This window comes from Microtus pennsylvanicus, chromosome 19 (assembly GCF_037038515.1).
Source record: "Microtus pennsylvanicus isolate mMicPen1 chromosome 19, mMicPen1.hap1, whole genome shotgun sequence".
In the NCBI taxonomy this organism is placed as follows: Eukaryota; Metazoa; Chordata; class Mammalia; order Rodentia; family Cricetidae; genus Microtus; species Microtus pennsylvanicus.
This window is the reverse complement of record NC_134597.1, coordinates 604,156-631,660: the sequence shown is the minus strand read 5'-3', so window position 1 is coordinate 631,660 and position 27,505 is coordinate 604,156. Positions and strand designations below refer to the sequence as shown.

The following is a 27,505-nucleotide window of genomic DNA, read 5'->3' as shown; positions in this document are numbered from 1 at the left end:
GTGAATCTCGATCATCTCAGGCAGCAGTCTTGAATCTGTTCTGGATGCAGAACTCAGACATCTGGGCCATCTGTTCCTACCGGAGATTTCTCAGTTGGTCTTCCTTGATCCAAACCTGTTTTTTCTTAACTCCGAATGAATCCACAGCCTCTCATTTACTGTGGAAACAAAATCAAAATCTCTTCTCCAAAGTAACATACATTTTGACTTCAATTTTGAAGTCAAGGTATTTTCAAAATACCTATCTTGGGTTAATTCAGCAGCATTCATAAGAAAACGTCTTTTGGCAGCTGTTGTTCCTTCCTCAGCATTCAAACAATTTAAAGAGAGCAACAGTATCCAGATTCTCTGTGTGTTTTCCATCTTTATACAGAATTGTCCCACACCAGAGAGTAGTGACACACACCTTTAAGCCCAATAATCACACTAGTTTGCCATAGAACCCCGGCAGTAGTGGTGCATGCCTTTAATCCCAGCCTTTAGAGAGGCATATAAAACAGGAGAGAGCTCTCGGACACAATCTCATTCTGAGGATTTCTGGAGGTAGTATCACTATTTTCAGACTGAAGTAGAGGAAAGAGTCAGTAGCTGCCTGCTTTTCTTTTCTGGTCTTCAGGTTGAACCCTGATATCTGTCTCTGGGTTTTATTAATCATTCTAGCTACAGGGTAAATGTGGCTGGTATTATGCAGAACAGAGCTAGGGATGAAACTAGAGGATTGGATTTGAAGAGACTGAGAGAGGGATGAGCTATCCAGTTAGCCCCACAAGTGTGATTTTAACATCTTTATTACACTTATTTTAATGTCAACATTTGTCTTGTAGGTTTAAAGGAAAAAAAGAACATGAAAAAGTAGAGTTATAGTCTTGAGTTGATGGAAGAGATACCAGTAAATAAGATGTCAGATGATGAGGATAGCTCGGACCCTGGAAGAACCACTAGATCCGGATCACCAGAGGAGAGTGGATTTTTTGAAGAAATACCAGACCCCTTAAATGAAGCTTCTTTTTATTCAGAAAGGAGCGATTCTAGTCATATTTATGAAACAAATTCTTCAAAGGGCACAGAACAGTCGGCAGCTTCCTCTCCAAACCAACTTAACAGTGATGAAGAGAATAATAAAAACATTCCATTTTCTGATACCAACATAGCAGATGTCACCCCACTGTCAAAACCAGAAATGTCCCGAAACTCCGTGTCATCAGAGACGAAGGCAACAGAAGACTATCAAAATGTTGGATTTCCATCTGGGGAAAATCAGAAAGAATTTGACTTAGAGACAGATAACTTTGCAGTTAATCTTGAGGCCAAGGGTTTACAAGAATTCCCTGTGGACATTTTAAAAGTCAAATATGTAAAATATCTGTATTTAGATAAGAATCAAATAAAAACTTTCCAAGGAGCAGATCCAGGAGATCTGCTAGGACTTGAGATTCTGTCCCTGCAAGAAAATGGATTGCCATCAATCCCCATGGAAATTCAGTTATTTCACAACTTAAGGATACTAAATGCCAGTTACAACCAGATATCATGCATACCTAAAGAACTATTACAACTTAGGAATATGACACAACTCTTTTTAAATAGTAATTTTATTGAGGATTTATCTGCTGCTGGCTTGGAAAGTCTTAGAAATTTGGAAATTTTAAGTTTAGGTAAAAATATGTTAACACATATACCAGAGTCTTTGTCTAGTTTGAAGAACTTGCAAATTCTTAATCTGGAATATAACCAATTGACAATATTTTCCAAGTCCCTATGCTTCCTCCCAAAACTGGTTTCACTAAACCTTACTGGAAACATGATAGGCAGTTTGCCAAAAGAAGTTAGGGAGCTGAAAAACTTAGAAACCCTTTTAATGGATCATAATAAACTTACCTTTTTGTCTGTGGAAATTTTTCAGCTGCCCAAAATAAAAGAACTTCATCTAGCTGACAATAAATTGGAAGCTATTTCAAACAAAATTGAGAATTTCAGACAACTTAGACTTCTTAACCTTGATAAAAACTTATTGAAAAACATGCCACAGAACATTTCCCACTGTGTAATGTTGGAATATCTTAGTCTTAGTGATAATAACATAGAAGAGCTTCCTAGGGAAATCCATAGGCTTAAAAATTTGAGACAGCTCCATGTAAACAGAAATAAACTGATACAAATGGCTGAGGAAATCTCACATCTTAATAACATAAACAGCCTGGAGTTTTCAGGCAATCAAATCACACACATTCCAATTGAAATAAAAAACTGCAAAAAAATAACCAGAGTTGAATTGAATAACAACAATATAATGTACTTCCCAGTGGGGTTGTGTGCTTTACCAGCACTTGACTACCTGAGTTTTAATGGAAATTATATTTCAGAAATCCCTATGGATATATCATTTAGTCAGAAGCTGCTTCATCTAGAGTTGAATAGAAACAAACTCCCCATATTTTCAGAGCACTTGTGTTCTCTCACTAATCTTGAATACCTGGATCTTGGTAAAAACCAAATAAAGATAATTCCACCCTATATCTCTGCCATGGTGTCACTCCATGTGCTCATTCTGTCTGGTAATAAGTTTGAAATTTTTCCAAAGGAACTGTGTGCTTTAAAAAACTTGCAAGTACTTGATATTTCAGAAAATTACTTACAAACAATACCTTCAGACATCTCTAAACTGAAAGGGATCCAGAAATTAAACTTCTCGAGCAATCAGTTCACATATTTTCCTGTTGAACTGTGCCAACTTCAAACCCTGGAGGAGCTGAATATGAGTCAGACGAATGGGAAAAAGGTAAGAGTGCTCTCTTGGGTTTGGTGGGGAGGGCGACTAGAGGAATCTCAACCTGAGACACGTTGTACTTGTGTTCTGACTAGCTTTACGTTAACTTGACACAAGCTAGAGTTATCAAAGAGGAGGGAGCCTTGATTGAGAAAATGCCTCCATGAAATCCAGCTGGAAGGCATATTCTTATTGTTTAATCATCCTTGCAGTTAACAAGACTTCCAGAAGAGCTGTCTAATATGACTCAACTCAAAACACTTGATATCTCGAACAATGCTATCAAAGAGATTCCAAGAAATATAGGGGAGTTGAGAAGCCTGGTTAGTCTACATGCAAATAACAATCAAATAAGTTCTCTGCCACCATCCTTTTTGTCTTTAAAAGTTCTACAGCACCTAGACCTCAGAGGTACGTGTCAAGTATAATAAACGATATGAATCTGTAAGTAGAACATTGATGCTAAACTTCAGATTTTGCTGATGAAAGCATATCAGACAATGTATTAAGTGGGCATCAGAGGGAGGGGGCACACAGTGCTTTCCCAGTAGCAAGAAATGAACATGAAGATGAAGAACTGATTTCTTGCCTTGAAAGCCCTAGGTATGGAAACAGAAGGAAACAGGTGCTGTGGTGGGGGAAATGGGAGAAGTCGGGGGAACTTTAGGTGGGAAGTGGAGGGCAATACAGAGGGAGTGGGGAGCAAAAGTAATACTATGAATGTTTGGAAAAGGCATAAGGGATCATATATTATGTTTATAATTTAGATGAAGTTATGCTATTTGGGGTGATAATGCTTCCCCCAAAAGCCATGGACTATCTAATGAAAACTACACTACCAAGCATGAGAAACGTCTTTTCTAGCTTTTGGTCAGGGGAGCCCAAGAGAATCCCAAAGCCATCAATGTGGACTACTGCTATTGCCCTTAATTCCCTCCCAGAATTTGAATGTAAGACCCTATTGCTCAAGACACCATATACTTTGGTCACAGGTCTTGGAAGACTCGAGCTGAAATAAATCTGGATGCCTCCTCCCCGAGAGCTAGCTCTCCTCTTATCAGAAAGTATTATGCAAGTTGCCAAGGAAGAAGAGGGACTGGTAGTCCTACACAGCTATAAAGCCCATGAAACACAAGAATGACTGGACCGCCAAGATAATCACAAAAGTCAATAGTGGCCCTTTACTTTGGGGTAATTAAGCAGCTGTCTAATTGGACTTAAGGCCCACTCAACATGGTGATATTTGTAGGAGGAGGACCTACTTGTTTGTCCTGGCCACCTGGCAAGCTTAGCTCCGAAATAACCACACAGAAACTGTATTAATTAAATCACTGCTTGTCCATTAGCTCTAGCTTCTTATTGGCTAACTCTTACATCTTAATTTAACCCATTTTTTAATCTGTATATCACCATGAGGTTGTGGCCTACCAGCAAAGTTCTGGCATGTCTGACTCTGGTGGCGGCTCCATAGCATCTTCTGATTCTGCCCTTCTTCCTCCCAGCATTCAGTTCTATCTTCCCTGCCTATCTAAGTCCTGCCCTATCAACAAGCCAAGGCAGTTTCTTTATTCATTAACCAAGAAAAGCAATACATAGACAGAAGGACTTCCCACACCAGGTATTCATGCCTAGTACTGTAGCCCTAGCCAACTACCAGTGACTAACCAAGATGAGTGTCTATCTTGACAGTTTCTTAAACCAATACAATTTTACTGTTTTCTAAATACTTATCCTTTCACCCCTCATCAAAGCATCTTCTTTTTACAATAGACGGAGACTATTAAAAAGATCACAACTGGTCAAAATGCAAGGAATAAGTGACTATGGGGTTCTCAACCCCAATTGATATATCTGTAAAGTAACATCCAAGGCTTAGGGTAAATTGTAAAAGAGGGGGCAGAAAGAGTCTAAGAGTCAGAGGCTGAGCATGTCTGCTATTACATTGTATCCCCTAGGCATCACAGACAGAGAAGCTGCACCCATGAACTCTCAACAATATGGTTGTTTGAACAAGACTGGCATAATGACAACCATAGTTGACAGTCCACTGTAGACAGGGGAAATTCCACATGACCCAACCACTAGGTGAAAGGCTATAGGCTTTGTGACTACAGAGAGGTTCAACGTTCTCTATGGACAAGCTCCCACATAGGTTGTCCAATCCTAAATGGCCATCCCTGGACACAGTACATATGAATAAAGCTAATGGACTCAGTGGGTTACATATACATATATATACCATACTCATGTATATACACACATATAATAATAAAGAAGAGGTCATTAATTTGAAAGAGGAGTTAGAAGTGGGAGAGGTAGATATGATGTAGATGCAGTACTTGTGTATGAAGTTCTCAAGAAATAAACTATTAAAAAGAAAGAGAAATAAAAAAAAATACCAACAAAAATTTCCCCAGAACCTTTTGCTCTGTTGCAGATTGAAACTCCCAACTGGAACTATAGTCCCTGAAGATGGTTGAGTGTAACATGAGGGCCGGCTTGTTGGGGTTTTCTGTCCTGCCCGGTACCCCACAGCTGGCAAGCCCCAAAGAAAATCACAGAGAGTCTACAATAGGTTATAAACTGATTGGCCCATTGGCTCAGGCTTCTTGTTAGCTCTTGTAGCTTATATTAAGCCATTATTCTTATCTATGTTAGCCACATGGCTCGGTACCTTTCTCAGCCGGGTAGATCACTTCCTGCTTCTCGGTGGTCTGAGCAGGAATGGGAGGAATGGGCTTCCTCCTTCCCAGAATTCTGTTCTCATCGCACCTCCTCTGCTTCCTGTCTGTTTGACCCACCTATACTTTCTGCCTGGCCAATCAACATTTATTTAAAACATGATTGGCAGAATACAGACAATTCTCCCACACCAGTTGAGTTAGGACATCAAGACAGAATGGCCAGGGGCATGGTACCCTGCTCTTCAGACTAGAACAGTTCTCTGTTGTTCCATATTAGAATTAGAGAATAGTAAAACCCACTTTGCCAGTCAAGCTCCAAAGAAAAGCTGGGGTCGTGCAGATCAGTGGAAAGACCCGTGTAAACACCTCCCAAGTTCCAGCCTTAAGGCAGTTCATTTCTAGAAGGGCTAAAGAGAGTTAAAGTTACCACAGATATACCAATGGCAGGAAGCATTTTCCACCAGTGACCGAGGAAATAAATGGGCATGATATTGACTCTTTAGAACAGTGGTTCTCAACCTTCCTAAAGCTGAGGCCCTTTAATTCAGTTATGGTAACCTCTGACCATAAAATTATTTCCATTACTACTTCATGACAGGTATTTGCTACTGTTATGGATGGTAATTTAAATATTTGTGTTTTCCAATGGTTTTGGGTGACCCCTGTGAAAGGATTGGTTGTTCCCAAAAGGGTCATGACCCCTGGCTTGAGAATCACTGCTTTGGAGTGCAATGATAGATCTATCAAGCTTTAAGCACAGAGCCTGGTGTGGTGATTTTTAGCAGATACTGTCATCTCTACCTCAAAAAAAAAAAAAAAGAAACCAGGGCTGGAGAGATGGCTCAGTGCTTAAGAGCATTGCCTACTCTTCCAAAGGTCCTGAGTTCAATTCCCAGCAACCACATGGTGGCTCACAACCATCTGTAATGGGGTCTGGTGCCATCTTCTGGCCTGAAGACATACACACAGACAGAACATTGTGTACATAATAATTAAAAAAATAAATAAATAAATATTAAAAACAAAACAAAACAAGAAAACCAGACTAGCAAGTGAAAAAAAGGAGATGGGCATATTGACACTTTGAACTCAGTGACAGCCCAGTTTCCTTTGCAGTCTACTTTACAGCCACGGGTGCTGTTTTTACTTCCCACCCTTTCTATTCACTCTTTCTGTTGGTATCAGGAACATTGGTTCTGATGCTTAGTCCCTCTGCCAGATCAGTCATTAAATATTTTGAATAGTATTGCTGTGTACATGGCCCAAACAGAACTCTAAAGGGGTCCTCAAGCTATGTCTTTGTTTATATTTATTTTTTCTCTTTTTTTTTGAAGTTGACACACAAAGTAATGGGCCTAATTGTGGCATTTCATGCATATATACCTATCTTAGTTAGGGTTTCTATTGCTATGTAGAGACACCATTACCATGGCAACTCTTATAAAAGAAAAACCTTTAATTGGGGTAGCTTACATTTTCAGAGGTTTTTAGTTCCTTATTATCATGGTGTGATGTGGTCACATGCTAGCAGACATAGTGCTAGAGAAGTAGCTACATGCACCACATCTTGACTTACTGGCAACAGGAAGTAGACTGAGATACTGGGCATGACTTGAGCATATATGAATCCCCAAAACCTGCTTCCACAGTGGTGCACTTCCTCCAACAAAGCCACACCTCCTAATAATGCCACTCTTTTTTGGTGTTTTTTTTTCAAACCACCACAATGCCATTATACTTTGCTCCTATTTCCCCCCCCCTCCATGCTAAAGTCCTCCTGCCAGCCCCCCTTTCTTCTCTCATGTCACCTGTATTCTGCTATTCTATTTTTTATCTTTCCTCTCCCTTTCTGTAAGATCCTTTCCTCTTCCTCATGGTTTTCTAGCTACTTTCATCACAGATGCACACCTGCACATGCATGCACGTTTATACACACACACACACACACACACACACACGAATATAAATCTAGAGCTGGTGAGTTGGCTCTGCAGTTAGGACCCAGGTTCAGCTCCTAAGACCCCCATGGCAGCTCATAACTATCTGTAACTCCAGTACTAGGGCATTCAATGACATCTTCTAATCTCCATGGGAACCAGGTGTTTATATGGTATGCATACATATATGCAGTAAAAATACTTATACACATAAAATAATAAAGCAATTAAAATTTCAAATCTGGAATCTGCATATGAGGAAGATAGTGCTTATTATTCTGACTCCTGCTTACTTTGACTAACATAATTATCTCCACTATTCATTTTTCCACAGATATCATAATTTCATTAGTCTTTCTATGGTTAAATAAAATTCTGTCTTGAATATTTGATTTATCCATTCATCTCTGGATTGTCTTCTCATCAGGTTCCATGTCTTAGCTATTGTGAGTGCAGCAGTAAACACAAACAGAGCATGTGTGTTAGCTGAGGGTCCTTATGTGTATCCCAGAAGCAGTATCACTAGCTCAATGGTTGGGTTTTCTTTGTTTTAGTTTTTTTAAGGACTCCCCCCAACCACTGATTTCCATAGTGACTGTACACTCTATAGTCCCGCCAGCAGTGTATAAGAGTTCCTCTTTCCTCACATCCATGTGTTGCTTGAAAAAATATTTTTATCTGAGTATAACATCCGGACTGAAGGAGTATATATTGCCAATTTACAGCTCAACAAATTTTCAAAAACCGAACAAACCCATATTTGAGAACATGGATCAAGAAACAGAGAAGGGAGCTGGAGAGATGGCTCAGAGGTTAAGAGCACTGACTGCCCTTCCGGAGGTCCTGAGTTCAATTCCCAGCAACCACATGGTGGCTCACAACCATCTGTAATAAGATCTGGTGCCCTCTTCTGGCATACATGGAGCCTGAACACTGTGTACATAATAAATAAATAAATCTTTAAAAAAAGAAAAGAAACAGAGAAGTTCCACAAAGCTGCCCTGCTTTCATCTGTTAAGCTCATGGTTCCCAACACCTTGATTTAAGTAAAACTGTGAAGTAAATACTACACCGTATCCCTTTAAGAGACAAGCCCCGCCCACTTCCTCCCTTGTCCCTAGGCAAGCTGATCTTCTGCTTAAAAAATCCAGCCTAGTCTCACTCACCATGCGACTCCCTGCCTAGGTCCCCTTGCCTAGGACCTGCTGGTCCTCACGGCCCACAGGGACCCTCATGGCTCCCTGCCTGGAACCAGTGGTCACGGGACCTGACGCCTGTTGCAGCCAAGTGCCTGCATCTGTTTCTCACCTGCTGTGGCTGCGGCTCCCTGTGGGACTGGCTGCTCTTGCTGTGGTCTCTCACCCACCACTTGGCAGCTCCCTGCTGCCCACTGCTGCCATTCCGGGGACCTGCAGTGTTTCTGCTGCTGTGCCCCTTGGGGAACTGCAGTGTTTCGTTTTTACCCTTACACACTTTTTTACTCAGAATTCTGATTGTGAAGGTCACTGTGGGAGTGGCACTGTTAGGAGGTGTGGCCTTTTTAAAGGAAATATAATGTCATTGTGGGATTGGCTTTTAAGATCTCTTTTGCTTAAGCTTTCCTCAGTGTGACAGTCACTTGACTTCCTGTTGCCTGCAAGATGTACCATTCTCAGCCCCAACATCATGTCTGCCTGCACAGCACCATGCTCCCTGTCATAATGTTAGTGGACTGCACCTCGTAAACTGAAAGTGAGCCCCCTCAATTAAATGTTTTCCTTTATAAGCATTGCTCTCAGTGTCTGTGCTGCTGGGGTCTCCTGAGCCCATGCATTGAAGGCTACTTCCCACTTCTGTCAGGTTCAGTGTGGTCAGATTTATATTGAGGGCTTTAATCCATTTGGACTTGAGTTTTGTGCATGGGGATAGATATGGATTTATTTGCATTCTTCTATAGGTTGACATCCAGTTATGCCAGCACCGTTTGTTGAATATGCTTTTTTCCCCTATTGTATAATTTTAGTTTCTTTGTCAAAAATCAGGTGTTCATAGCTGTGTGAATTAATATCCAGGTCTTTGGTTCGATTCCATTGGTCAATTTGTCTATTTTTATGTTAACACCAAGCTGTTTTCATTACCATGGATCTATAATAGAGCTTGATGTCAGGGATGGTAATGCCTCTGGAAGTTCCTTTATTGTATAGGATTGTTTTTGGCTATTCTGGGTCTTTTGTTTTTCCATATGAAGTTGATTATTGTTCTTTCAAGGTCTGTGTTGAGATTTTGATGGGGATTGCATTGAATCTGTAGACTGCTTTTGGTAGGATTGCCATTTTTACTATGTTGTGTTGGAAAACTCTAAATTCATTTTTATATCCTCCTCCCCCTGCACCATCAACATAGACTTAACTTCCTTAAAACCTGAGTCCTGTCGGAACCTGACCCCCAAAACTGATTTGCCTGGTCTATCGGACAATCTGGACTTTGCAGCGACATAACTGAGTGTCTTCAAAAGAGAGTCTTTTATAAAAGACTGTAGATCTTTAGATTGATAATTCTGAAAGTCAGGGTTGGCCTGCGAACAGCTGTTAAACAACATTCTCAGTGTGAACCCTCATTCTATGTTCTTTTCCTTTTCGGAGCTTCAAATGAAGGCTCATCTGGTTTTGCAGTGGTTTTCTGATTTTGGTAGTTGATACAAGAAGGGAATTTGGAAGTTCTTGTGTACTATTAGTGACTGTCTGCCCACATCCTGCATGAAATACTGCGATTGTTTATGGGAAGTGTCTTTAATAAAGCTGATACAGTTTGACTTGGGAAAAGTTTTAAAAAAATTTAGAAAGAAAAAGAAAAATTAAAATAAAAGCCGAACCCAAAAGTAATTCAATAGAAAATTATATTATCAATAAACGATATACTTTAGATGCCCCAAAATACAAAGGAAAACCAAATAAAAACAATTTCAACAAAACTTTCGTCTGTACCATGCATCCTTTTAGAAAAAAAGCCTCAAAATGAATCAGAGATCTAGCTATAAAACTAAAAGTACAAAAACTTGTAGATAAATAGAAAACATAGACAAAATTTTCTCAGCTGCCATATTAACATTGTAATTGAGAGTTAGAAATATGGTGCTTGACTGGAGAATGTAAGGCTTTGAAAATAGAAGTAAATCTAAATAATTAACGTTGGATTTCAGCAAAATGTGAAACTCAGGCCTTATGAAGAGAATTTTTAAAAAAGAATAGAAAAACCACATAGTTTATAAAAACAATTGCTGTATATGTAGAAAGTAACTATGTGGTCAACATGCACATGTACAAACACACGTGCATCTCACACACACAGAGAGAGAAAGAGAGAGAGAGAGAGAGAGAGAGAGAGAGAGAGAGGAGAGAGAGAGAGAGGAGAGAGAGGAGAGAGGAGAGAGAATTTTAAAAAGTCAAGAGCTTAGAACTAGAACACAGTGTGGTGGTACAGTACTTGCTTAATATAGGGAAGCCCCTGAGTTAATCCAACACTAATAAAAAAATGTCAACTCAACCAAAATCTAACTAGATGTTGAGTGGATCCTTTATAAAGAATGCACACCAACAATACTGGGGAGCACTAGCGTTAGAGAAAGGGGGTTTGGAAGTTCGCTCTCTAACACTAGCAGGAGAACTAGTCTGACAACTAGGAGTGGTGGAAACGTGGGGGAACCGCAACACTTTCAGCAGGAATGAAAAAATGGTATAAGCATTTTGAAATACTGATTATTTCTTATAAAGTTAGGTTCACACTCACTTATGATCCATTAATCAAACTTCAGCTATATTTTGAAGTTAAACCTTAGATTCAGTTTAAAAATAATAAGTGCAATGTATAAAATGACTTTATTCTTAAATCACTCCCTCAAACTGTAAACTCAAGTGTCTTTTTTATCTAATGAATGAATAAATTACTGATATCTGTCTAATGAAATACTTGTTAATAAAAGGAGCCTAGCGATTAATAAGAACTTTGATGACTCTCAAGTGGCAAGTGAGAAAAGTCAGGGTCTGAGTATTGTGCATTGTGGCCTTTAGATGCTACACATGTGTATTTTTATATGACTCATCCTCGTTCTTATAATGTACTTTATTCCTCCCTTCTCCATCCCCCCGACTGAATGAATACCACTAGATACTCCTCCCACCCCATCTGCTTTGTCTTTTTTGTGAAGATGGAAGCCAGGGTCTCAGGAGCATGAGACAGGTGCCTTCCTGTGCACAAGCTGCTTTAGGTTTGGTTTCAGTAAGAGGAACAGGCCTTCATCTGCATTTTAGATAACAGAAGTATAACATACATAAAAAATAGAACGGCAGCACTCTGGCGTGAGATAGAATTAGCCAACACCAAAGCACTACACACTCCAGTGTTTCTGTGAATCTAAAATTATTCAAGCCAGTATGGCATTCATTAAGAAAACAAGCAACGACAAATTCTGGCAAGGATTTGGAAAAAAAGGAAACCACGGAGGTCAGTATCAAGGTTTCTCAGCAAACTAATCCCTGATGTGACCTAAATATCACACTCATTTTTACACAATCACTCCACGTCAACACATCACAGACACACCTGTATATCAGTGTTCACTGAGCAGTGTTCACATGAGCAAGTTTATGAAACCAACTTAGGTGTCAAAAACCAGAGCAATTGCTGTAGGAAGTCTTACAGCCAGTGGTTACCCGCCCACTGGGGGTGGCCTCTATACTGTAGACGCTGATGCAAAGCATGAGTCTGTCCTCTCTTCCGGTCTCCCTCTCTGTTCCGGTTGTGGATTTTGGTTTCTGATCTCCATTTCAGCAGAGGATTCTGATTTGTGAATTTACTTCTAAATGAATAACCATCTATTTCTCACTTCTGAGCTAGTGCAGGATTTCTTTTAAGCGTCTTCTCTTCAAGCAATGATAAAGAAAATATGATATATACTCAAAATAAAAGGGAGTTTTAGTCGTAAAGAATAAAGTCATGTAGTTTGCAAGAAAATGAACACAATAGGGATCTTATTAAATGAATTCAGACAGCGTCATGATGATAGTGTTTCCTCTCAATTGTGTTCCTACATAGATACAAAAAGACCATCCATGTATGGAAGAAGTGACAGTGTAGAGAACAAACAGGACAGAGGAGAGGGAGGGGTAAGAAAAGGAAGGGTCGGGGGCATGGAGAAATGCTCACCATGCCATATATACTTGTATAAAACTAACTTTTTAAAAAAAGTTTATATTAAAAATGATAATACCTGCCCTGAAAAGTCATTTGCTATATTGTAAGAAGATAGCCTCTGGCTTCATTTTGCCAGCCCTAGGAGACAGAGGAACTACATTGGTTTTTAATACACCCTTTTCCCCCTTCTAGCATGAACATTAGTAAGAACTTTGGAATTGTCATCACTGGGAAAGTCCTTGGACACTTTACCAGTACAGTAGACTTCTGCACGCATAGTTTCTGTTTCTGTAGTTTAACTTTACAGAAAGATGAAATTCCTTAAAAGTTTTTTTCCTCATTAGGAAACAACCTGACAGCCCTGCCTAGTGCTATCTACAGTCTTTTTTCACTGAAAGAGATAAATTTTGATGACAATCCTTTGTGGAGACCTCCAATGGAAATTTGTAAAGGAAAGCAGCTGCATACTATTGCACGCTATCTCCAAAGAGCAGATGAAAGAGACGGTGGGTGATGAGTGAGGAACAATCTGCAAGAAATTTTCTGGTATCTGTATAGTAAAGGAGACTTTGAGCTGACAGTAGCATTAAGATGTTTATCATCTTCCTTTTTTCCTCTTTCTGTTTGTGTTGACAACTCAGATTATTCAATATTGGGGGGAATTGGAATATCTTCTCCCCAATCATTCTATCATGTACCATATCTACATAACCAACGGCATATACCAGTATAAACTAATGACAACGTTGTATTAAAAAGTACTGTATTTTGTAAGTCACATTATATACTGGGCACATGGCTGCCATGCAGTTGCTTTCCTAAGATTTTAGCCTGTCTGATAGAAGAAACTTGAAAGAAAAGTGTCTGTCTTCCACTTACTGTAGGCTGGTTATGCTAAGGACTACACTCAAAGGGTATAGTTCTATACAAAAGTTTCAAGTGTCTATTGTTGATAGTACCTTAGAGAAAGTGGTTACACAACTGAACCTCCATTTGCTAAAGTTCTGTTTCTACCCTTCTCAAGGAAACAAAATTCTTGCTGCTCTACTTTTAAGGAGAAAGTGCAGTAGGCAACGACATCTCCAAGATTGGGGGAGGAGAGAAATACACACATTTGCCACCTTTCTGTATGCTCAAGGAGCCTTTGCCCTGCAGTTTTGATCCTTAGTGAAGTAACATGGGAGCCATATTTTTTTCTGAAGTTAACAAGGATCACAAGAGTCCCTTTCTGAGCATTTTATTAAGCACTTCGGTTTTCTTTTCTTTTTTTATTGAAAAAATTTCTGCCTCCTCCCAGCCCCCCATTTCCTTCCCCCTCCCATACCCCTCTCCCCCTCCCTCTCCAATCCAAAGAGCAGTCAGGGTTCCCTGCCCTGTGGGAGGTCCAAGGTCCTCCCCCCTCCATCCAGGTCTAGGAAGGTGAGCATCCAAACTGGCTAGGCTCCCACAAAGCCAGTACATGCAGTAGGATCAAAACCCAGTGCCATTGTCCTTAGCTTCTCATCAGCCCTCATTCTCCGCCATGTTCAGAGAGTCCGGTTTTATTCCCTGCTTTTTCAGTCCCAGTCCAGCTGGCCTTGGTGAGCTCCCAATAGATCAGCCCCACAGTCTCAGTGGGTGGGTGCACCTCTCGCGGTCCTGAGTTCCTTGCTTATGCTCTCCCTCCTTCTGCTCCTCATTTGGACCTTGGGAGCTATCAGTAGTATGAAATATATTCTGAGTAATTAATAGTTTACATACAATGATACAGAGCATGGGAGATCTTGAAATTTTTCATAGTACTCTAATCATCAAAGATGACTTTAGATCGCGTGATTTAGGAGCTTCGGCCAACAAACATATCTAGATAACACTATCTAGAAGCTTTATTATTTTAAAAAGACACTAATGGGTTTGAAAGATGGCTTAGTGATTAAGAGTGTACACTGCTCTTGCAGAAATCCTGAGTTCAGTTCCCAGCACCCATGTTGGTAGCTCACAACTGCCTGAAACTCCAGCCCCAGAGGATCTGATACCTTTGGCCTCTGTGGGTACCTACACTCACATGCATCCCCTAAACATGCTCAATTTTTTTGAGATAGGGTCTCTCTATGGAGTCCTGGTTGCCCTAGAACTCACTATGTAGACTAGGCTAGCCTTGAACTCACAGAGATTGCCTTTGTAAGTGCTGGCATTAAAGATGTATTCTACCATGCCTAACCTTTAATAAATTAAAAAAAATAATATCTATCTAAATAATAGTTTTTAATATAAATATTTATCTATATGCCATGTTTACAATAGATGCTAGTTTTTAAGGTAGTTAATATAAAAAAGCCAGAACTGAAGGGAGGAACTTGTAGATCACTGTAAAGTTGCTTGTAAGATTCTTTTCAAGTAGGTCTGTGGGTTTCTTCAGATTCTAGAAGTAACAGGATAGGGAGTACAAATTGAAGACAGTTCAGCTCTATATTGTCCCTTTCAATTTTATTTGACATATATGTTTGATAAAAAACACAGAAGAAAACTAAATATTAGCTCAAAGTATTTTTTCTCAGAATGAATAATGTTTCTTCTGTGTTCAAATGTAGAAAAAATCTTAGAGAAGATATTCAACATAGTTGCCAAGAATGTCACTGAAATAAATTTTGAATTTTTGCAACAAAAACTGCACATCACAAGCTCAGAAAATAGCCTCCCTGTAAAGAAGTAAGTATAAATGGCATTTGGTACAAATGTATTTTCAAAGCTCATTTACATGATCTTCATATCAACATAGTTTTGAAATATTTACATTAACATAAACTCTACTATAGGTGGTGACCTCTAGCTTCTGATGTATTTGTGATAGTTGCTGGGCAGCCATACAATGTAATGAAGAAGAAGAAGAACTGTGTGAGGAGAAGCTGTTGGACTTTCAGTCCAACTGATTTCCTGAACTTGAGCTTTTCCTTTTCTTTCTCTCTGCTTCAATTTCTTCCATGGTAAAATGAATACCCAAGCTTAGAAAGTTGCCATGACAATCAAGTGAGACCAAGCTGTAAAGTATGCATTTTATTGTATTGGTTTATACAATAAACCACAGTGATTATTGTCTTAATAGTTGAATGTAAGTTGAAATGTGGGCTTTTTTATAAGAAAAAAAAGGAGCTAATCTTTTCTTCTGTGTGTCAGGCTCATTGTAAATAAATGTTCATATATACTGTCTTCAGTTAAATTTGGTCTCACGTTAATGTGGAGAATTAATTTGAAAACTTAGATAATCTTTGAGTAGCTTAAATAATGGTTTTGGCTTGTTATTAAGATAATCATTTCTTAATTTTCACAGCACTGTTCCATTAAATGAGAAGATCTACCATACACTTACCAAGTGGAAAGCAGATAAAAGCTCGTTACTCACAGCTACTGCCTTAAGAGACCAACTTGTTCGGGCACTAAATATGATAGGTGACTACGACATAATAGACAAGATCACGGCTTTGAATCTTTATACAAGTGCCATCAAAATCTAGCCAGTGAATCTGAAGCAGAAGCTGAAAATTTACGAGGCATGTACAGAATTAATTTTTGCCTGATACAAAGGAATTATTTGTATATTGTGTCTCTTTTGGTTTTTAGTAGTTGTTTTCATTTGTGTGTGAACATGCATGTGCTGCAGTTGGTGTGTACGAGTCAAAGACACTTCCAGGTGTTGATTTTCTCCTCCCGTCATGTAGATCCAAAGGCCGAAACCATGCCCTGGCTCTTTCTTTATTCATTGCTAAGAGGTGCTGTAAGTCTGTGCCTGCCATCCTAGTTTCATCTTAACAAAATATTAGAGACCAGGCTTTGCATATTTTTCTGTTTCAATGAATTTTAAAATAATTCTATTAAAATATTGTAACATTCTATTTATTTTATTTTATGAGTCAACATGTGTAGATAATAATAGGTTATTGATGGTTTCCATGGAATTTGTAAATAAGATAAGTTTCTGATTTATAATGAAAGTGGCATACCATCTCTGTTTTCCCCTCATTTAGGAACTGGGTGTCATTATCCATAAAATAAGGCTAGGGCTGGTATTCCTTCAGCTGAATGTCCTGGGAAGATGATTATACATCTGGGAGCATGTGGTCATCTGTCAAGTGTTGCACAGAGGAAGATAAAAGCCTAGTATATTGTTTGGGCCTTGAATCTAACCATATCTGAAGCTCACTTTCTTCTGAACATTTTGCTTTCACCCATTTAAGTTAGCATGACTCCCATGGCTTTCTACAACTTTGAATGAAAAGAGGCCAATTGAAGTAGTCAATAACATTGTAGATACAATGTAGTTAAAATGTTATATGAGAAATAATTGTAGGAAGTAATTTATCTTCCTGGTTGGAATTTGTATATATTTTGTCAGTTGTGAAATGCATTATAAAATATTGGTTCAACAGCAAAAAGCCTCCATCTCTAATCTGCTCCATTTAAAGATACTTTCCAGTAGGAATATTACTACCCTGGCTTTGTATTAGCCCATACCTCATTAGAAGACGGCTATTTTTACAGAAGATTAGAATGGGAAGAAAACTGCAAATTTTCTAGTGATGTCACTTTTACAAATGAACAATTTAAGACCTAGAAAATGTAAAGTGGGTATAAGAGAAGGAAAGGGAGAAGAAGGGGGAGAAGGGAAGGAGAGGAAGGGGAGAGGGAGAGAAGTAAGGAGAGAAGACTGGAAAGCATCAGAACAATAAAAGTACCTGGTCCTTATTGTTTCTTACCAAACCACTACAGTAACCTTTATATTTTACCCCCCCCCCGTGTGTGTGTGGTTGTGTGGTTGTGTGCACAAGCAGTCTATGGTGCAACTATAAGGGTCAGAGGACAATTTCAGGGGTCTCATTTCTCCTTACATGGCTCTTGTTTCTGCTGCATTGAGTACTCCAGGACAGCTGGCCTGGGAACTATACAGTCCTCTTGTCTTGGCTGCTCTTCTTGCTAAAAATCTTTTATCTATCTATCTATCTATCTATCTATCTATCTATCTATCTATCTATCTATCTATCTATCTATCTACCTATCATCTATCTATCATCTATCTATCATCTATCTATCTATCATCTATCTATCTATCTATCTATCTATCATCTATCTATCATCTATCTATCTATCATCTATCTATCTATCTATCATCTATCTATCTATCTATCTATCTATCTATCTATCTATCTATCTATCATCTAATTTGATGCAGGGTCTTACTATGTAACCCTGGTTGACTTGAAACTCATATTATAGACCAGGCTGGCCTTGAAATCACTGAGATCCACCTGCTTCTGCCTCCTGAGTGCTGGGATGAAAGGTGGATATCATCACACTCAGCCATATTTTTATTTAAAAACAACAAAACTATTTTTTTTAGTATAAATCTTTCCTTATTTTTTCTATTATTCTCCAGTCAAGCTGAGCTATTGAAAACATCACCAGCATGCTCTAAACTCTCATCTTTCTCGTTTGCATTTGCTTTTATTATGCATGGGGCATGTCTTGCTTTTCTTTGAGTGGCTATCCCTTCACGACTGATTTTACAGATCTCCTATGATTTTACAGCTCTCCTATGAGACTTTTTAGATCATGAACATGCCACGTTTAGACCAAGATACAAGTCTGTACCTAGAGACAAAGAACTGACAAGTCGCTTACTCCTCTGCTCAGTCTCCTAGGATTGGTTATAATAGGAATTTGTAAATGAATGTGTAGCAAGAATTCTAGTTGGTCTTAATAATGAAAAAAAATCCATAGTCAAATATTAGGGTAAATGCTGAAAGATAAGAGAGACAAAAGAATAAGTCAAGGCCAACTCTTACTTTGCTACCTCCTCAGCTGAAAAGGGGCTGACCTCCTGTCTCCTTCCACCTTATATTCCTCTCTCTGCCCAACCATATCACTCCTTATCTGTCTGGACAGTCCTCTAGAGCTTTATGGTTAATTAGTGGCTAGCTTTGCCTTCTGATATTCAGGGAAGATTTATTTGTTAGAGCACAAACAAAATATCACTACATTTCCCTTTTTTTGTCTAAAATGGAAAAAAGGTTATAACTAATATAAGAAAAACTACATACAATAAGTACAATAGTTATATAAAATATATACAGGCAATAAATACATCAACAATGTCTAGTCCACTAGCAATTCACAAATTCAGAGAAAATACTCCATATCTTCCCTTTCTTGATGAGTCCAAAAACTTGTACTTAATTCACTTTCTATTCTAACTTGCACTACCAAAATTATCTTTTAATGTCTCTCAACTTCTTATACTTTATACCTCCTTGCTGAATTTCTTTTCTGAATCTGGTAACAAAGAAAACTATAACTATAAAGTCTTCAACTCCATAATGCTCAAGAAGGAAATGATATTACCTGAGTAAGCAGGAAGTGCAAGCAAGTGAATTATAAAAAATATGAGAAATATCAGAAACAGCATCCATCCTTGGCCTACAGGCCTAGCATATAAGACTTTAATGTGAAGCAGGATATCCTAAAGCTCTGTCCTATCTTGTCTTCATAAAGTTTGGCAATCTTTTCTTTTGTGTCATATTTGTCCAGTTTGTACAGCATACTGTCAGCAGTCGAGGCAGGGCATTTTCTAACCCAATGGCTTACTTTTGTCCAAAGAAAGTAAATTTCATGTGGAATTTCTTCAATGCCTATCATCTTTTTTGAAATAGATTAGTGCTGCTGAGAATTGGCATGTATCATTGTCATAAAAAAGAACTGTATGTTATTAAAACATACCATATTCTTTTTTTAAACATACCATATTCTGTAGATCTTTGAAGTGTTTGAAGACCATCTCTCTAAAATATATCAAGCAGATATTTTAGAGAGGTGTGGTTGTAATAAGTGACAAACTACTATATTTCACTCCCTTATCCTAAATAGTTGGTAATAATAACTTTCAGGGACTAGAAATTTGCATTACATTGTTAAATGAGCTGTATAGGTAAAATAACTTGAACAAGATTAGAAATATAAGTACAATATGGTCTAACAAAATTAATCTCAAGGTTGTATCAATTTGCAAAATTCCATATCAATGTAAAATATTAAAAACACATAGTTTTTATATTTCTATATCCCCCTATTTTTCTTTTCAAAACAAGAACCCTGTATCTAAATTCCTTTGTTTGAGCACAGGAGACCTCTAAACTCACCTTCCACAATGATACACGTCCTCTAACAAGACCATACCTACTCTATCAAAGCCATACTTCCTAATTTCCTTTTGGGCTCCCCTGCAGGTAGAGTTATGGTCAATTGTGGCCTGTTATGTGGGTGCTGGGAATCAAACCAGTGCAAGAGCAACCAATGCTCTTAACCTCTGAACCATCTCTCCAGCCCCAAATAGCATTTTTTACTTAATATATGTGAGGTAGTTGTTCTTATCAATTTGTTCCTCATCTAGGGTTAATGATTGAATCTCATTCTTTAGTGCCCTAAACTGATGGATTAATCTTTTGGCAGATTTCTAAAATGATAACATTATTTGGAGGAGATGAAAGGTAGGATGTAAAGCCCGGTTGAAGGAAGTAGGTCACTGGGATTTTGTCCCTAAGACTAAATCTTGCCCTTTCAGTATTCCTGTATTTTCTCTGCTTCTGCTCACCAGGAGATGAGTAAGATCCTGCTAACATGGTGATAATGTTATCTCCAAGTATATGTGCCAAGCAGTCATGGTCCTTTGAAACCATGAGCTAAAACAAATTCTTAAGTTGTTTCTGTTAGATATTTTAGTCAGAGACAGAGGAATTAATATATAATTTTGTAAGGCTTATTCATTTTAGATTGAGTATTTGCTTCCCTTTGAAGGCTGGATAGCTGTGATAAAATACATAAACAGAAGTGACTTATGGAAGAAACATGAGTCCACCATTTGAAGGGTGAGGAGAGAGGGATGGGGTGGCAGCTCAATGAAACTGAAAAATCATATCTTAGTTGCAAGCACAAAGCAGAGAAAGCAAAATGGAAGTAGGGTGAGGCTGTATGAGCTTACAGCCCTGGTGCTAGTGACTTACTTCCTCCATCAAGGCTGCAACACCTAAACCTCCTCCAAACAGTAGCACCAATTATGAACCAAGGCTCATAGACGTGTGCCTATGGGAGACTTTTCTCATTCTAAAGACCACCATTGTATATGTAATCATGACATCCCATTGTAGCTTCAAATTTGTTTTGTGGCTAATACTATTGTGCCCCTTGCCTTGCACACCACTGAGGGCAGCTTATGGCTCGGCTTTCTGTGCTTGTCACAGCTTATTACCCCAAATGGTAGTGGTAGTAACTCAATGGGTCTGGAGTGCATGTGTGCAGGATGGCAAACTTCATCTTCTGAATGAATATTTAGAGGAAAAAATGTACTCAACATCTTCCCACAGCCTGGCTCCTGGCCGCCTGGCTAGTTTATACCCCGAAATAACAACACACAAACTGTATTCATTTAAACACTGCCTGGCCCATTTCTATTAATGTGTGTAGCACCAAGGTGCGCTTACTGGGAAGATTCTAGCCTACGTCCATCCTGGGTCGGAGCTTCATTGTGTCTGCCTCAGAGAGCAGCGGCCTGGCATCTGAGCTCACTTCCTCTTCCTCCCAGCATTCTGTTCTGTTTACTCCACCCACCTATGTTCTAACCCATCAGGGCCAAGCAGTTTCTTTATTAATTAACCAATGACCTTCCTCCATCAGGAATGTAGTAAGGCTAGCCTCAGTGATGGCTGTTACCTCGGAGGATGAAGGAGGATTGCGAATTTGAAACCATCTCGCACTTCACAGCCAGAACCTACATCAAACCACCATCACAGATGAACTCTGAAATAGCTTGGCCACCTGGGATTCCACTTGGCTTGGGTTGTACACACCCTGTCCTGATAATGTGCCTAGCAACCTAGGGCTTTCACCTGTATTGATCTGTGTGTTTACTCCACTACAAACAATGGGATACATCAGCCCTCCCTTAGCAAAGGCATTGGTAACCCTGCTCTTCTGTCCATTACAACATATGTAGGAACATATCTGAGAACTAAAAGTTTGGGGTTGATTCAGGTAAGTGTGTTTAGAAGTCACCATCTGAACTTCTTGGGTTTTTGTTTTTGAGAAAGAGTTTCTCTATAGGTCTGACTGACTGCCTATGTAGACTCATAATCACATAGCATCTCCTGCTTCTGACTCTGGAGTTCTAGGGTTAAAGGTGTGTGCCACCATGCCCAGCTCTGAGTGATCTTTTAGGGAGCTTAAAAACCCTACTCACCATCTTATGCCTATGAATAATTGGGTGTGCATTTGGTTAAAACGAAATAAATCATGAGAAAAGCAAGTGTATAGAAAAAAAAGCTTACATGATTCAAGCCTGTCAATCAAAATAGAGAATGACACAATTACGCCTCTTAAAAACAAATTCCTTCTTCTAGACACCATAGAAGGAGTCCCTGGGCTGTAACCAGGGACTCTAGATAACCCAAGAAATGCATGGTCCCTTTGCAGTGTACTTAATTTGTGCTGTCACGTTGTTTCTAAGTAAAGCTCTCCCTGACCCTCCAGGTAGTAGCCTCTAAGGAGATTGGGGTGTCGACAGGGCAGTACCTGTGCTTGAGATGAGAGCAGTAGACAGAAAGTAGGTAGGCAGACTGGAGGACGGGGCCCCACAAATGTTCTCAGTTCTCTGCTGGAAGAGAGCTCTGATTTCTCCCTCTAAGTGAGCACACCCAGCCTGGAAACTATATATCGCAGTGGGAACCCAAGCTCTGTCTGATAAACAGCACTGAAACTAGATCTCTACATTTCCATGATATTTGGTTTATAGCTTGGGAGGCAGGGGCAGGCGGATCTCTGTGAGTTGGAGACCAGCCCGGTCTACAGAGCGAGTGCCAGGACAGGCTCCAAAGCTACAGAGAAATCCTGTCTCGAAAAACAAAACAAAACAAAACAAAAACAAATTTGAGCCATTCCCTAAGTGACTTTAGGGTTACCTTTTTAGAGGGAGGGGTGTTACACTGAAGAATGTACTTTTTCCTCATGAGCTTAGCCAGTTGGGCAGGTGAATCAATTCTCGAGAAAATAAGCAAGACTACCTTAAAATACGCTGAAGAGGCTGAAGGGCTGAGATAATTTTCCTTTCTAGAAGTCCCATCCCCCTGTGCAGTAGCTTACAGAACTTCACCCACACAGCTTCATAAGTCTGCCTGCTTTTCTGAGGAAGCTTTCTCTTTTTCTAGTCTAAGCATGTTTCCCCTAACACTTGGGAGTTTCTCTAAAGCTCTACTCCCTGCCATGAGGCCACTTATAGCTGACCTCCATACCTGGTTTAAGTCAAATGGCTTGATATTTTTCTCGTTCTTTCCATGCTCCATCCTTCCTGAGCAGCTGCTACAATTTACAGCTTGCTTGCCTGGAATTTTCCTTTTCAATTCTAACAGAGTTGCCGCTACTCTCTGACTTGAATAAAGGTGACCACCCCAAGTTTTGCTTTTGACGAGTATCTTCTGAATGTGTGAACAGTCTGCTGATTTAGCTTTTGCTGTCTTCATCCCTTGTATGTGTTTCTGAGCCTCTATTTGTCTTTTCCAGTAACAGACAGACTTGGGAGCCAAATCAAGGTCTAGCTCCCTCTTTTGGGTTGGGGCAATGCTAGCACCCCCAGCATGCCTCTCTGGGGAGTTTTGTGCACCCCTATCCAGGCCCAAATCTCCTGCCACCAGCAACTGCCACTGCCACTGCTTGACATGATCACTTTGTGAACTAGGATTCAGAATTTCTTAATTTTGAACTTGCAGGTTACTGGATTCAGTTCAGCAGGGATTCAAAACTTTTGGGTATGGATAATGTTGAAATATAGTTTTATGATATTCTACTTTATTGGAAAGCTGGTTCTGGGGTTGGAAAGTTTCTATCCTATGTCAGGAGATCCACCTGAAAAAACCAGAGCAGATAAAAAAAATTCGATTATTGGTTTCATTTAATTGCCTAAAACTTTTGCTAAGATAAACCTTATCTCAAGATTGTAAAACTATTGTGTTAACTTTCTGTACTTCAAGTTAAGTTTATTCTATATAGATAAAAAGCTGTAAGAGATATAACAAAAATGTATTTAAAACTTATAATACTGAAACAATGGATCCTGATAATTGAAATTCTGCCTTCCCCTTCTCACCTCCCGCCCCCTCCGGAAATCTTGTGCTGGTCTGCCGGTGAAAGATTTACCATTTGTCACACAATGTAGGAGAAACAGTTGCTGAGATAATGACGGGAGAGACTGTGTATTTACTGCTCTTTTTGCCACATGTTTATAAACTAACTCACTTCAGAATCTGGAAGATGTCTCAGGGATCACTGTGTCCCTTTGTCTTTCTATTCAAAGTTGCATCATTGATTAATCTTTTCTGCCTTCACACACAGACAGACACACAAACACACACACACAGAGACATACAAACATACACACACACACACACACACACACACCATGCTTGTAATCCCAGTACCATACTCAACTTTGTAAGTATATGTAAAACAAGTTAAGGTCTATCTAAACATCATTACACAATTTATGTCACTAATATCGAATATAAAGATATCATGGGAACTTGTCAGAAATAATGGTGGAGGTTGGAGGATCAGAAAATCAAAGTCATCCCTCAGTCTTATAGCAAGTTCAAGGCCAGACTGAGCTACTTGAAACTAGGTCTCAAGAAAAACAAAGGCACTGAACAGGGTTGTGAAGATGTGGGGTAGGGTGAAAACGTTTTACAGCCCAACAAACCTCTCTGCTGACACAATAATCCAAAGACCAAATCAAACCGAATTAGAAAAATCCCAGTTTTAATGGATGCCAGCGCTCCCAGGTGGCCCTCCAGGCTCCCGCAAGGATGGAGATGGGAAGAAAGACTGGGAAAACTATGGAGAGGGAAAAGAAAGACCAGAAGACCATGGAGAGGAGAAAGAAAGACCCAGAGACCCTCCTTCCTCTCATAACAGGATGCTGGCAGTCTAGGTCTTGTCTGTAGGTCCCTGGGAGCTAAGGAGGCAGGCTCAGAGACCCTCCTTACTCTCATAACAGGATGCTGGCAGTCTAAGTCTTGCACAGGCCTTGGGCCAGTAATTTCAGCTACTGTGAGATCAAGATTACAATAGCAGCGTCATGCTCCAAAGATGTCTGCCTCTCTTTACTTCTTGCTCCAGCTCTTATATTAACATGGCCCCCTTTCCTGTCTTTTTTCCTAGGTCTTGAAGGTACTGATATCATTTTGACCAATGTATATGCATCACATGTCTTTTTTGGCCTCTTTGAGTAACCCAGGCATAAGCAAGCTTGAAGCATCTTCTGACAGATGCAGCAAATAGTCCAAGTCTGGTTTATTAAAAAACAAACAAACAAACAAACAAAAAACGGGGCAGGGGCTATTTAGGGAGAACAAATGCCAAGGAGCAGTGTCCAGAACTAGAATCCTGAAAGACCAGTTTGTATGAGTAGTTTGTGCCCTCTATAGGTGATAAGTGGGTTTGTGGGGTTTGGCTTTGTCTTCACAGAAGGATCATGACCTTAGTCCACTCCTTCATGAATGTAGCTACCACCTGTTGCCATTCCTGGACTTAGCATGTGTTTCTTCTAAGAAAATGGTGTCTCTACATCAAAAAGTGGCAGCTGATGAAATTTTGGCAGTAGGTATGATAAAAAAAAGTCCTCAGAAAAGATTTCAAGCTTAGAAGCTGCAAGTATGTTCATTTAAAACTGCAAGGAAAAACTATTCTCTGGCAAAGTTTAATAGTGAAACATAATAGTGAAAAAGGCTTAATGTCTTAGAAGGATAAAAAAACACAACACATCAGAGCCCCCAAATAAATAAAGCAAAAACTGGTATTGTGGTCAATAGATGAATTTGGACTGGATTTTTACATACTCCGAACACCACCGTACAGAAGATAGGAAAATTGAATAGGAATATTAGAATATATGTTGGTATATATTGACTCTGATGAACAAAAAGTATAGTTCCCATATAGGAAAAACTGTACAAAACAAAAAAAGTGTGAGAATGTTCTTGAGTCTTTACAAAAGATCAAAATTAGTTATTCATCAAGGATAGAAGACCTCAAAATGTAGTACATGATCATGAAAGTTGGCCAGCTATATGGAATTCATTTATCTAACCACTAATAATCTATCCTTCTAATAAACTCTTATTTTAAAAGTTATCTGTTTGTTTGAGCTAGGATCTCACTTTCTCATTCACGTTGACCTAGACTCACTTTGTAGACCAGACTGGTCTCGAACTCCTGGCAATCTGCTTGTTGCAGTATCCTGAGTATTGAGATGATAGTTATAAAATTCTATGTCCAGCAGTTTTCCTTTCCAAAGTTTTAAAAAATTTCTTTATTGAATCTTTAGGAGTTTCACATCATGTGCCCTAATTCTGTTGATATCCCAGATCCCTCATATTCTCCCCATCCCTGCTGCATCCCCCCATGAAAAAAAAACAAAGAAAGCAACAAACAAGTAAAAGCAACAACAACAACAAAACCCCCAAAATAAGCCCAAACAGAACAACAACAAAAAACCACACCTGAAACAGAAAAATCTCTGTTTCTCCTTCTCCCCTGACTCTCCATCACGTCTTCATTCATCTTGATGATATCAGAGGTTTTGGTGTATCATATAGTATACCCCTTTGTCCCATCGGCTTGACTGGCAACTGTCCATTGCAATGAGTCATTAGTCTGATTCAAGACCTCTGATTTTTGGTATACCAACCTTACTAGATCCTCACTGGAGCTCTTCTGGGGGTATACTGTGTCTTGAAGGTCTTGGGGGTTTTGTTCCACAGGACCAGTCTCTTCATGAGCTCCAGCAGGACCTAGATGGGGTTAGATGCTAGGGTGGGTCAAACTAAGGCCCAGCTGTGGGCCTAGGTGTTAACTAAGTAGGTCAGATAGAGCCACTGGTGTTACCCTTCTCGGGTGCAGTGATTGAGTCAGCTCCCCTACATTCATGTCCCCAGAGCAGATTCATCTCCGCCTTTGGTGAGATAAGCCATGACTTTTCATTTCTATAAACAAGTTTGGTTACCCCAACTGCACAGGATGTGCTTGCTCATACATAGGTGGGCGATACCTTAGGCAGGAAGTATGTCAGGATGTATGCTTGCCCACAATTGCACGAAGGTGGGAAGTGTAGGTGGGAAACTCTAATTGGTCTTAATAATAAAAACTCGGAGTCAGCTATCAGGGGTGAAAACTGAAGGATAAGAGAAGCAGAGTCGTCAGTCACTAGAGTTCTTACCCATGCTCAGACCAAAGGGGAAATCCTGTCCACAGACTGCCTCCTCAGGCTACTCCTCAGACGGACTGCAAGCTCGGTCTTCTGCCTTATATATTCCTCTCTCTGCCCAACCACAGAGCTCCTATCTCCGCCTCCCTAGTACTGCAGGGTTCACCTTTGTGTGAACTTTGTTTCTCTTTTACACAGATTTGATCTTGTGCAGCCCACAAGGGTGGCCTTGAACTCACAGAAATCAGTCTACCTGTCTCCTGAGTGCTGGGATTAAAGGTGTGTGCTATCATTGCCTGGCCTCTGTGGCAAGCTTTATTTGTTAAAACATAAACAAAATATCACCACAGGGAAGTACCATAGCTGTGGGTTTGGCCTTTATAGGCACCTGGCCAACATAGTTTGAGGCCATTCTCTGGGAAACCTGGCCACTGCCCATCTTCCTGGCCAGTATTAAACAAAGCTTATTTTAATTGGATGATTGTCTACCTCTTTCTCCTCACCATGTTCAGGGTTAGTAATGACCTGGACTTACTCTAGTTCATCAAGCACACAAGACAGGCCCGGGAATACGGTGACGAATACGGTGAACAACGTTCCTGCTGTAGTAACACAGATCCTAAATGATGAGGCTCTTACCTCAAGCAGTGGCAATAAAAACGGACTATTAGATTCG

The 27,505-nt window shown here is 39.6% G+C and overlaps 1 protein-coding gene across 1 annotated transcript; it reads left to right on the top strand.

Moving 5' to 3' along the window:
- Positions 1–830: 830 nt before the first annotated feature.
- Lrrd1 (leucine rich repeats and death domain containing 1) lies at positions 831–16,102 on the top strand. Its single transcript, XM_075953646.1, has 5 exons — positions 831–2,779; positions 2,980–3,178; positions 12,902–13,063; positions 15,128–15,245; positions 15,865–16,102. Exons 1-5 carry the CDS (start codon positions 875–877, stop codon positions 16,046–16,048), a joined length of 2,568 nt encoding a protein of 855 aa, XP_075809761.1. The 5' UTR covers positions 831–874; the 3' UTR covers positions 16,049–16,102.
- Positions 16,103–27,505: the final 11,403 nt, after the last annotated feature.